General features: G+C 41.5%; 1 protein-coding gene across 1 annotated transcript in view; it reads left to right on the top strand.

Moving 5' to 3' along the window:
- Nucleotides 1-12,628, top strand: part of IFT80 (intraflagellar transport 80) — a 109,624-nt gene that overhangs the window by 49,681 nt on the left and 47,315 nt on the right. The window contains exons 9-10 of the mRNA XM_058661499.1: nt 4,020-4,199; nt 10,518-10,636. Coding sequence (XP_058517482.1) covers nt 4,020-4,199; nt 10,518-10,636 — 299 coding nt within the window. The remainder of the gene's footprint in view (nt 1-4,019; nt 4,200-10,517; nt 10,637-12,628) is intronic.

The following is a 12,628-nucleotide window of genomic DNA, read 5'->3' as shown; positions in this document are numbered from 1 at the left end:
TACTACTGTGCTGGGCCCATGATGCAATTTTTAATATATAAGTTGAGCTATAACTTTGATACCATATCTTTGTGTACAGCTCAGTCATTTTTTACAAATGTAAATTTCTGTGAAACCATCACAGTATTGATCAGGAGTATTATCAGTACCCTAGGAACTTCCTTTGTTCCTACTCTGAGTCAGTTACCCTGCACGGTAACTACTGTTCTCATTTCTGCTATTCACAGATTAGTTTGCCTATTTCAGCCCTGGTGGAAATGGAATTGTACAGCATGTGCACCTTTGTATGGGACTCTTTCTCTCCATCCTATGTCTCTGAGGTTTGTACATGTTGCTAGGTGCACTGATACAGCTTTAGCTTTTGAATCCTCCCTTTCAATTAAGCAGGGGAAACAGACCAAACGCACATCTCAGAGGGCAACTGCAGCAAAGCTATTTCCAGAAAACCCCACCACAAGTGGTTTTTCTCAAGTGCTGTGGGTAGATACGTGTGGGATCAGTTTCTGTATATGAGGAAGCAGAGGAGAGGCTGCCAGGCTTCCCAGGCCAGGGAAGAGAAGAACTCCCGACCACCAAAAGGAAGCTGAAAGTGACAGGGCAATCCGAAAACAGCAACTGAAACGCGGAGGAATTCTGTGGGATCCAGTTCTGAGGGAGAAGTGCAAGATGGTGACAGGCTCTGGTGGTGCTGGGGTCTCCTGTTCTTGAAGCTGAGAACCCCTTTTAGGATAAAACCCTTCATTGAAGGAAAACTTTTAGGAGCAAAATTCAGATGGACCAGACCAGAGAATTTAGGAAAGGAAGGAGGAGATCTAGATAAAATGGGAGGAAAAAAGTAGAGCATGAAGGTTTCAAAAGTAGACACATGAAAAAATATTAGCTTGAGGACACAGAAGAGAGAGAGCTCTGTAGCTCTCCGGGCAGAGTATCTTGCCCTCTTAAAAGCAGAGCAAAGTCCATCTCTCTTCAAAACAGTTGGCGAAGCGTATCATGGTAAAATTACATGCTGGTCAAGGACAGTGGAACATGCCGGCAGACACTGCGGCGCAGCAGCTGAGAGCAGGTGGACTGTACTGAGACACGGCAGGCAGGAGTCTCATATTGCACAAACTAGACGACCAGGGAAAGGAAGATTTTTTTTTAAGGAAAATTAACAGAATTGAGGAGGGAATTACTACCAAAAAAACCCTTTTCATTACAAGAATGAAAATCAAACTGGAAGAACTATAAGAACAACAAAGCAAAATGGATAATGATGTAAAATAAGCATATTCCTTAAAAGAGGGAGAGCAAATTAAATGGACTAGATAGGAAAGGCTATTTGAAAGCAACAGTTGTATGTTCGTGTTACATGAAATAATAGAGCTGACGTGAAATATACTGGTCACATTGTGATTAGCCGAACTGTAATGTGCATCTCCATATACAACAATTCTGGGACGTACTGTTAGACACACACACACAGATTTGTGTCACTACTGCCTGTTTCTTGGGTAAATCCAAGTACATACAGAGGTAAATGCTCACTCAATAAAAAAAAAAGTTTTATTTATTTTTGTTTGAAAGCAGATTTTACAGAGAGAAGGAGAGACAGAGAGAAAGATCTTCCATCTGCTGGTTCACCCCACAAATGACTACAATGAGCAGAGTAAGCCAATCCCAAGCCAGGAGCCAGGAGCTGATTCTTCAGGGTTTCTCGTGTGGGAGCAGGATCCCAAAGACTTGGGACATCATCTGCTGCTTTTCCAGACCATAAATAGAGAACTGGATGGGAAGTGGAGCAGCTGGGACATGAACTGGTACCCATATGGGATGCCAGCATTTGCAAGCTGAGGATTAGTCTGTTGAGTCACCATGCCAGCCTGTTCATACACTTTTTTGTTTGGTTTTGGTTTTGGTTTTCGTGAAGTAGTTCCATGTGCTCAGGGACTTCCCTTCCCACTCTCCTCTTCTCTCCTCCCCACCCCCAGCTATTTTCTCATACATTGTTAAGTAATATAGTCTTTCAGCAGCAGTCACAGGTCCATCATTCTGCTGTTAGGTGTATTGACACTGTAGGCACACACAATTGCAGAAAATCCAGCCTCCATCTGTTATTCTGGAATAGAGATGCATATCACCATGTGTCTTCCCTTCTCAGTATGCTGGTCTCCATTATACAGCTCTTTGAGATGAACACATGTATACATATTTACCTGTGTATCTATTGAGCTTCTGTTTTGCATGAATATTATTTTATATCAGAAAGAATCATGATATTTGTCCTTTGGGGATTGGCTTTTTTCGCTATTGGGACCATTTTGTTGCAAATGGTAGAATTTCATTCTTTTTAATGGCTGAGTGGCATTCCATAGAGTAGATGTGCCACAGTTTCTTTATCCACGCCTCTTTTTCGGGCATTTGGGTTTTTTCCATGTCTTTGCTAGTGTAGATTCTGTTGCTGTAAATATAGGACTACAGGTCACTTTTTCATATGTAGATTTCATTTCCTTTGGATATATTCACAAGGTGGGATAGCTTGGTCATATGGCAGATCAATTTTCTGTCTGTTGTGAAAATGCTGCTATAAACATGGCGGAGCAGGTATCTTTTGATACAGTGAGTCTTTTTGGCATTTACCCAGTAGTGGCATTAATGGATCAAATGGCAAGTCTATTTTTATTTTTATTTTATTATTTTTTTAAGATTTATTTTATTTTTATTACAAAGTCAGATATACTGAGAGGAGGAGAGACAGAGAAGAAGTGGAGCTGCCGGGATTAGAACCAGCGGCCATATGGGATCAAGGCGAGGACCTTAGCCACTAGGCCATGCTGCCGAGCCCAAATCTATTTTTATTTTTTAAAAAATCTCCATACTGTTTTCCACAGGGGCCACACTAATTTGTATTCCCTCCAAGCACAGATGCTAGCATTTGTTGCTCTCTTTTAAGTAATAGTTATTCTGATAAAGATGAGGTGATATCTCATTTTGTTTCATATTTTTGTTTACTTAAAGATTATTTTTCTTGGAAAGTCAGACTAACAGAGAGAAGGAGAGACAGAGAAAGATCTTCTCTCCGTTGGTTCACTTCCCAAGTGAGCACAATGGCTGGAGCCGAGCTGATCCGAAGCCAGGAGTCAGGAGCCTCCTCCGGGTCGACCATGTGAACACAGGGTCCCAAGACCTTGGGCTGTCTTCTGGTGCTTTCCCTGGACACACTCAGGGAGGTGGATGGGAATAGGAGCATCCAGGACAGGAAATGGTATCCACATGTGATCCCAGCGTGTGGAAGGTGAGGATTTAACCACTAGGCTATCATGCTGGGCCCCTTATTTTAGTTTTATATTGCGTTAATGGAAACTGACATTGAGTATTTTTCATAGATTTATTGCTCACTTGTTTTTCTAATTTTGAAAACTGTTAACATCTTTGCAAATATCTTAACTGGATTGGTGTTTTTCTTTTTTGAGGTGGGTTTTTTTTGTGGGTGGGGAGCAGTGACTGATACATTCTAGTTATTAATCAGATAAATATTTTGCAACTGTATTCTCTCAAACTATAGGGTGTTTCTTCCTTTTATTAATTGTTGATAAACATTTCTACAAAAAAAAAGTGTGAAAAAGCAAAAATATTGAACCAGGAACAGACGAAAATGAGAGTTAGACTGTGGATTGTGAAGTTCAGTGAATGGAAAGAGAATATGAGTTTTTTTGACAATAAATTAATCATCCATCTAGCAAATATTTGTATTGAAAAATGAGCAGAAATACACATGATACCATTTGTCAACAACATTGTTGTGTTCTTACTGTTTATTTGCTCACATTAGCAGGAAGCTGGAATTAGGAGCAAAACTGATGTAGGTGCAGGTGTTACAATAGATGTCTTAATAGGTTAAGAAGCCTTCCCCTTTAATAATTTTAGCATAAAGATGCATTCTTTTGAAAAATTATCTAAATATGTTAGCATGTGCCCAATCTAAAACTTGTTACAGACTTTTTCAGTAAACATTTTTTTTCCTTTTGTTCTTTCCCCAGTGGTCATATGCTTTAGAGAAACCCAACACTGGCAGCATATTTAATATTGCATGGTCAGTTGATGGCACTCAGATCGCTGGAGCCTGTGGAAATGGACATGTTGTGTTTGCGCATGTGGTGGAGCAACGCTGGGAATGGAAAAACTTTCAAGTGACATTAACTAAAAGAAGGACCATGCAGGTATGAGTGTGTCCTGGTGCTGTTTAAACCTGCTGCTTCTCACTGTCACCCCTGTGCAGAATAGGGAGTGTGAGTGCCTTTGTTAAGCACATTTAATCAAGCTTATAAGAATTCAGCCATCTAACAATGTTTTAGTTTTTATTTTAATATTTATTCACTTTTTCTTAAGACTTGAGAACTTTTCAGTTATATAAAACTTAAATACCTACAGCTACTGCAGATTCGGGTTTAGGACAGAGAATGACATATGAAGCATTTGGGGGATATGTCGGTTTATTTTAAAAGGAGGGAAGCAGAAGGCAGTGACAAACAGGGACAAGGTGGCTTTGTTTCTTAGAGCTGATCTCGAAGCAGGCCTAACCTATTAACTTATTGTTAGCATTGAAGAGTTTTGCTTAGTTATAATTAGATGAATTATTTAATCTGATTAAAATTATTTCAGGGGTTGCCTAAGTAAGTTAAAATGCAAAAGTGGTAAGAAATGTGAGTTTCTCTACCCATTATAGGTTTAGCTTTGTGTGATCTGGTGTGTGGCAGTCAGCGATGTTCCGTGCTAATAGCCCATCTCAGGACTCCCATGTGGGCTGGTGAATCAGGCTGACCCAAACAGCTCTGATGGACTCTTCTCTCCCCAAACTACCAGGTCTCAGTCCCCACCCTTGCCTGCAAGTTCAGTGACCCTGTCACACAGGAATCACTCCTCACCTACACGCACAGTGGCCTTATCCATGGATGTCCCTAGGCAGCAATTACTCTAAAAACCCTAGAGCTATGGCGGCCAGCAGGTGGAGCCTGGCACCACTTGGTGCACTGGCCACCCAAAGCCCAGGACTCACTGCGTGGCAGCAGTGTCCAGGCCAGAGTCCCAAGCATTGAGACTAGCCTAGCTCGGATACTTTCAGCAGCTGCCACACAGCTGAGGGCTCCCTCCACTCAAGCCTCGTGGACGAACACCCTCTAGGCTCCCGCTGCAAAGTGGTGGCGACAGGGTGGAGCCAAGGACCTAATCCAGTTCCTAAGATTCCCTCACTGCGTACTTACCTTGAAGGGAGAAATCTCTCAGGCCGGGGCAAGCCCAAGTCTTGCTCACTGTGTGGCAGCAGTGGTCATGGCCAGAGTGCCAGGCATTGGGTCTGACCTGGCTCAGGCACCTCCAGCAGCCGCCACGTCGCTGAGGGCTCCCTCCACCCAAGCCCCGTGGCTGAACCAAGCCTAAAATACCAAGTCTGCAGCATCTCATTTCTTGGAGTTGTAAATGCTATACCCCGTCGCAATGAAAACCAGTAATTTTGATGTGAAATACTTTGTAAATTAGTGTTGGAAGTTTGGGACCCAGCATCAAGAAAAGGGGAGAAGTGGCTAGCGTTGTTATAGCAGATAAAGTCCTTAGACTGTGGCCGTTGTGGCTGTTTCATTTCTGGTCCACCTCCTGCCTGGTAGCCTGGGAAAAGGAATGAAGGATACCCACTTGGGAGATCCCGAAGAAGTTCCTGGCTCCAGACTTTGGCCTGGCTCAACCCCAGCCGTAGCAGCTATCTGGGGAATGACCAATGGATGAAAGATTTCTCTCCTACCCTGTCTCTTCCTCTCACTCTCTATTGCTGTGACTTTCAAATAAAAATCTTTTTTGTTTAAAGGAAATGTTAATATTTTATAGGTGAGATAATGTCAATTATGAGCTTGTCAAGGGCACAGGTACTGTATGTATCTCATCTTTGTTCCTTCTAAAAGGCACGCCTCCCCCAACCTCGTGCCTTTCGTATAGTAAGCACTCAGCAAATACATTGAAAGTTAGGTGAAGTGAGGCGTGAGGAAGAGGCCGCAGACCTTGTGCCAAAGGAAGGAGTACAGCTTTCGCTTCGACTTTACTGTTTCAGCTCCCCTGATCCTCAGTATTCGTATTGCTAGAATTACTTAAACATTTCTAAGTGTATATCATGTTATTTCTGAGGCAGAGCTGATAAAATAGTCTGTTAATCCAAGTGTCCAACATTTTTAATTTAGATAATATAGTCATTAGGCACATTATCAATTTTCACTGCTTTATTTACTCATTTTAAAAATTTAAAACTTTTTAATTGGGGAATTTAAAACAGACAAGTGGGTAGCAGTGTCTTGAAACTCCATGTTCATACCATCCAGCTCAAATTATCATCAACCCATCATTAAGCCTGTTCTATCCGTGTCCATCTCTACAGTCCTCTGCCAAATTATTTTGAAACAAGGCTGGACATACTTATCTTTAACAATGTCAGTATATAAAGCTAAAAGATAAGAACTCTTTGTTGTAACATACCTGCAATGCTGTTATGTTACCTTAAAAACTGATGGTAACTCTGTAACATGATCAAATGTTAAATTTGTTGTATAAGGATCCAAAATGGTTTGCACAGTGCAGTTGATTGATATGCCATATTTTTATATTTGAGAGACCAGAGAGACAGACCTAAAGAGAGGGAAAGATAGAAAGCACAGGAAGGGAGGGAGGAAGGACGGACGGAAGGGGGCTAAACACTCCCCTTAGTGTGTCTCTTAAATCCACATTTGTCTGTCCGTTCCCTCTTCTCTCTGTTTCCCTCTGCTGTAGTTTGCTTGGTGAAGAAACCACATTGCTTAGCCAATAGCAGTTGTAAATCCGGACTTCACTGATGGTATCTGCATGGAGTGGTTTGACATGCCCTTCTGATTAATAGTTGGATTTAGATGATGGTATAAATACATATTTCTGTTAATTAACTTGAGAACTAAAATGTTTCATTGTCTTATCTATGAAAAAGAATGAACTGTGAATTGTAACCAACTGATTTGAGAAAATAGTTATTATATAGTGCATAAGAACCAGCTAATATAATATTGCTAAAATGACTTCTTGCCTTAATAACAAATAGATCCTCCAGTTGAAACTATCTAGAAAGATTATTTTTTTTTCTACTTTGTCTAGTTAAAAGAAGATAACTTAGACTTGTCCAGTTATTACATTTAGCCGTGGCCTGGGATGTAATGAATAAGTGTGCATTTAAAAAAGATTTTCCTATTTATTTGACTAAGTTGCAGAGAGAATGGACAGATCTTCTATTTGCTGATTTACTCCCTAAGTGGCCACGATGGCGGGTGAGCCAGGCTGAGCCAGGAACTTCATCTTCATCTTCCCCATGAGTTGCAGAGACTCAAATGCTTGAGTCATCCTCTGCTGCTTTCCCAGGCCCTGAGCAGGGAGCCGAGGAGAGCTGGAGTGGCTGGGACATGAACCAGTACCCACATGGAATGCCAGCATCGAGCTGGTGGCTTTACCTGTTGTACCACAACACGGACTTGACCCCTAAGTGTGCCTTTGAATTCTTCCCTCCTTTCCCTTGCCATCTTCTTGATTTATGCGGATGAGAGGAGAACATGGTGGGTGCAATGAAAATAACTTCGAAAAGAAGAAATTGATGAGTCAACTTTGTGACTCAAATCTAGCTGGTTGGGAATACCCTGAGAACTCTCTTAGTCGTGTCTGTTGGGCGTTTGGTCAGCTTGCTGACGGCAGTTTGTCTTTGGGGACCCTCTCTGTGGGTATCTAGGAAGATGTCTTGCCTGGGGCTGTACTTCTGGGGCAGCAGCTCTGCAGACATGGGATTTTCATAGAGACTGAAGATATGAACTTCCATAAACTCACAAATTATATGTAAGAGAAAGGTACTCAAAACTCGTTACTTACAGACTTTGTTATTATATTTACTGTCAACTGTGCACCTGAGGTTCTTTACGTCTGCTGTGTCTAATATAGCGTTACTGCTACAGGATGGTTAGCTTCAACGTGTCTCCTCTTGACTCAGCAAAATCACACACTTTATAACTGGCCAAGGTAGAAGTGTTTAAATTACTAAAATCAGTAAACACTGTGAACAGGTTTGTTTGTTGTTTGCTTGTTTCCAGAAAGCCAGTTATTCAATATTTTTTTATGCAAGTTTCCTGAATGTGTTGAATCATTCCCTTCCTTTGTTTGGCTTTCATCACCTGCCTTCTTGTACAGGATATACAGAGCATACACTCCTTCATCATTTCTTTTTTTTTAACTTTTATTTTATTTTTATTGGAAAGTCAGATATAAAAAGAGGAGGAGAGACAGAGAGGAACATCTTCCATCCGATGATTCACTCCACAACAGCCAGTGCTGCTCCGATTAGAAGCCAGGAGCCAGGAACTTCTTCTAGGTCTCCCATGAGGGTGCAGGGTTCCAAGGCTTTGGGCCATCCTTGACTGCTTTCCCAGGCCACAAGCAGGGAGCTAGATGGGAAGCGGGGCCTGGGAAATTAGAACCAGCACCCAGATGGGATCCCGGTGTGTTCAAGGTGAGGATCTTAGCTACTAGGCCACCGCGCCGGGCCCCCTTCATCATTTCTTAACAAGTCTGAGTCATCAATATGACTATCCATGGTTATCCTGGGCTAGATATTAAGCTCAGATGCCTGCCTGTACTCTTACTGAATACTTTGTCACTGTCAGGTTGCATGCTAACTCTTCTTAGAGTAGGCAGGTGATTCTGTTTCCTAACCTCTTAGGTTTAAAATTGAATCATATTACATTACTTACAATTGTGAGTAAATACTAAGGACCAACTTTCTGCATAGCAGGTTAAGCCACTATCTGCTTCTCATGTTGAGCTCCAGTTCAAGACCCAGTTGCTTCACTTCCGAGCTAGCTTCCTGCTAATGAGCCTGGGGAGGATGGCCCAAGTACTTTGGGCCTGGTCACCCATAGGGAGACCTGGTTGGAGACTCAGGCTGCTGGGTGCAGCCTGGCCTGCTCCCTTCTGTTGCAGCCGTTTGGAGAGTGAACCAGTGAATGGAAGGTGTCTGTCTTTCCCTGTCTTTCTCTGCTTTTCAAACAAGCAAAATACATATTTTTTAAAAAACTGAATGCTATGTCAGAGAAGGTATCTCCTGTTATAAAAGTGATATTAATTTTTGGTGCACAAAGTTTTGAATATAACTATATATAATATAATTGAATATAATTGTTTTGAATATAAGTTCCTTGTGAGTTTATGTAAGTTCATTTTTGATAATGGCCTTTAAGAGTTTGCTTATAATTCTTGACAATTAAGCAACTAGTGCAAGCTGCCTTTACCAGATGACTGGTTGACTTCCCAACTATCCAGCCAACTTAAGGCTAAAGACCAGAACAGACCCCACAGGCCACAAGCCACCACTCCCCAGGCTGGCTCTCCTACGGTAGAGGGGACTGTGTAGGTAGACCCCCTGTGGGGACCACAGTGAGTGGTTTGCTTGCCCCAGGGGAGTGAGTGGGGAAGATGGCATGGCTCAGCTATATCACCTGCAGTGCTAACCTTATGTGCAGATCTATTGTCATGGCTCATAACTCATTTGTTCTTATTTCCTTGTTTAAGGTAAGATTAGCATGGGTGAGGGATTAAGAAAGAAACATTTGTTTTTAATGTAAGAAAATTTGTATGTTTTTCTATCCTGTTTTAGATCACAGATGTCATTTTACATATGCTGTTCTGTATCTCTGCATGCTCCAACATGAGCTGATGGTCGATCATGCCACAGATATCTCTTGTTCCCCTGTGTGTTGTTATAGACTCTCTCATCACAGCAGTAATATTTGAATGAGGCTGAGAGGAGGGGAATAGATAGTAGAAATGCACTTATCCTTGTTAAGGATGCTAAAACATCAGAATCTGAATAACTTGTAAGCAATAGACATTGCTTCCCCACGGTTCTGGGTGGCTGGGAAGTTCATGTGCAGACTTGGTGTCCGGTGCGGGCCTGCTTTCTGATCCATTGTCTTTCTGCTGTAACCTCACTTGCAGGGAGGGACAAAGGAGCTCTCTCGTGGCACGAATCTCGTTCCTGAGGGTTTTTTGAATTTTAAAGCAGCATGTTTCCTTTTGTTTTTTAGAGCATAAAGTAAAGTACACCCCAAGCAGAGGTGTTTTCACTGTGTTGAGCAGAAGCTGTGGGTTCTGTTCCCAGCCTCTTGTGTTCCTGTCCTCTGTCTGTATTTCAGAGTTGGATCATTTTCACACCATCACTTCACTGCTGCATCATTCTGTGTGCTCTGCAGATTGGGCATCTTCATCGGTCCTCTGCTGTTTCTTTCTAAAAAAGTGTTCTGTATCTATGCTTTGCTCTTGATGTACATTCTCATCTATTCCATCTTATGCCTGGTTTCCATTGAATTCTTCTCTCTTATATAATTAGATAACCAAGAATACATTCTTTTTTTTTGTTCCAGAATTTTTTCTGAACTCTTTAACTAAATTTTTCATGTGTTTTAATATTGGTTGGTATTCTTATTTTTGTTGCTTAGGTTCGTAACGTTCTTAATGACGCTGTGGACTTACTGGAATTCCGAGACAGGGTCATAAAAGCATCTTTGAACTATGCACACTTGGTTGTTTCAACGTCTCTTCAGTGTTATGTGTTCTCGTAAGCACCTTGCATTTCTTGAAAATCTACAATTTTGCCTATGATGAAAAATTTATTCTTAATATTTCCCATCAACTTTTTATGATTTCTTTAAACATATTTATCGCAGAGAGACAGAAATAGAGGGAGATAGAGAGGGAGAGGACTCCTATTGGCTGCTTTGTTCCGCAAATGCCCATAAAGGCTGAGGCCAAGCCAGGCAGAAGCTGGAAAGCAGGAACTCAACCCAGGTCTCCCACCTGACTGTCCTCCGTGGGTCTGCACTGGCAGGAAGCTGTCACTGGGAGCCAGCGCTAAGGAACTGCACCAAACGCTCCAGTGTGTGAGGTCAGCAGCTTCGTGGCTAGAGCAGGTACTCCGCAAAGAAGTTACTGTTTGCAGTACCAGACTTCAGCAGCTACGATTTGCCCTTGTTGGGCACTGACTTTGCCCATACCAACTCATGAGCGTTACACTGAAAGTTTGCTTTTCTTTACCTTGCTTCCCCTCTGGCTCTCAAGGGAATGACACAGTGTCGAGATCTGTCATCACTGAAACATTGTTTATTAGTATTATATAATAATTAATATGATTTGTTGAAAAAATATTATACTTCTATATTTGATATAATTCCCATTTTAGCAAGTAAAATATCTAAAAGAGACAGAGTGATTAAATAATTTGCCTTAGATTGAAATTTTAAAATTTCTTTATAAACACAGCTGGTATTTGAATCCAAGTTCTTTTTTTTTTTTAAGATTTATTTTTATTGGAAAGGCAGATTTAAGAGAGCAGAAAAAGGAGAGATAGAAAGATCTTCCATCTGCTGATTCACTCCACAAGTGGCTGCAAAGGCCAGGATTGAGCTGATTCAAAGCAAAAGCAGGAGCTTCCTCCAAGTCTCCCATGTGGGTGCAGGGTCCCAGTGCATTGGGCCGTCCTCGACTGCTTTCCCAGGCCACAAGCAGGGAGCTGGAGCAGTCGGGACAAGAACCTGTGTCTACAAGGGATCCTGGTAGTTGCAGAATATTAGCTATCATGCTGGACCCCGAATGCAAGCTCTTTATAACTTTATACCTCTTTTACTTAATAAAAAATAATACAGTTAAAACAAATATGCTGGTTTTTTAATGAAAAGAGCTTCTAGAAAAGAAAATTAGCATTCTGTATTTTCATCTGATTTTTCAAGTCATTAGATTGATAATCTTATTCTATTCAACACTGTAACTTGAGGAGTTTATCTTCTTTCTGCTTTAAAAATCCTGAGGAGTTTATCTATGATATGTATTCCAATTGCAAGAGATCTCAGATATTTTCTAAAGAAACGTTAAAAAAAAAACCTCACCTAGTCACTACTTTTCAGGGGTGCCTGGGTTCGAGTTCCAGTGCCGTTTCCAGTCCCAGCTTCTTGCTAATGTGGACCCCGAGAGGCTGCACAGGAGGCTGAAGCGCCCAGGTCTCTGCCACCCTTGTGGCTTCAGCCTGGTCCGGCCCTGGCTGCGGTGGGCCTCTCAAATATGGGCGATACTTCTCAGGCCTCTCACAAAGGCGCGTTCTGATGATGGGATTGATGAGAGGCTGAGAAGTTTCTTCCCGCAAAGTATAATAGCATACATGTTTAACATGTCGGTGAACCTGAAGTCTGATTCCTAATTGCCAGTTATCAGCAGTGGTTTTGTTGTGTTGCTTTATATATGTATTTATAAATGAGATGGGCGTCAAGCTCTGCATTCCCAAGCTAAACTGTGCACGTTTATCTGTTCACTGCCACCTCTCCTTTCCCCAGCTCCTGATTCAGAAAATGCGAATCTGGTTTGAATTATTGGTTCTATGAAAGTTACTCACAAAATTCAGAATATTTAGGAGTAATGAAACTTATTTTAAGTTATAAGACAAATTTTGTTGTCTGATTATGGGTCTTTCCATTTGTAAATGTTCTTGTTCCTTATCCCAACCTTTGAGTCATATTATTCTATAAATTTATTTATTTATTAACTATTTATTTAACTTACT

Source organism: Ochotona princeps, chromosome 3 (assembly GCF_030435755.1).
Source record: "Ochotona princeps isolate mOchPri1 chromosome 3, mOchPri1.hap1, whole genome shotgun sequence".
Classification (NCBI taxonomy): Eukaryota; Metazoa; Chordata; class Mammalia; order Lagomorpha; family Ochotonidae; genus Ochotona; species Ochotona princeps.
The sequence above is the reverse complement of the archived record's forward strand: the minus strand, read 5'-3'. Positions and strand labels throughout refer to the sequence as shown.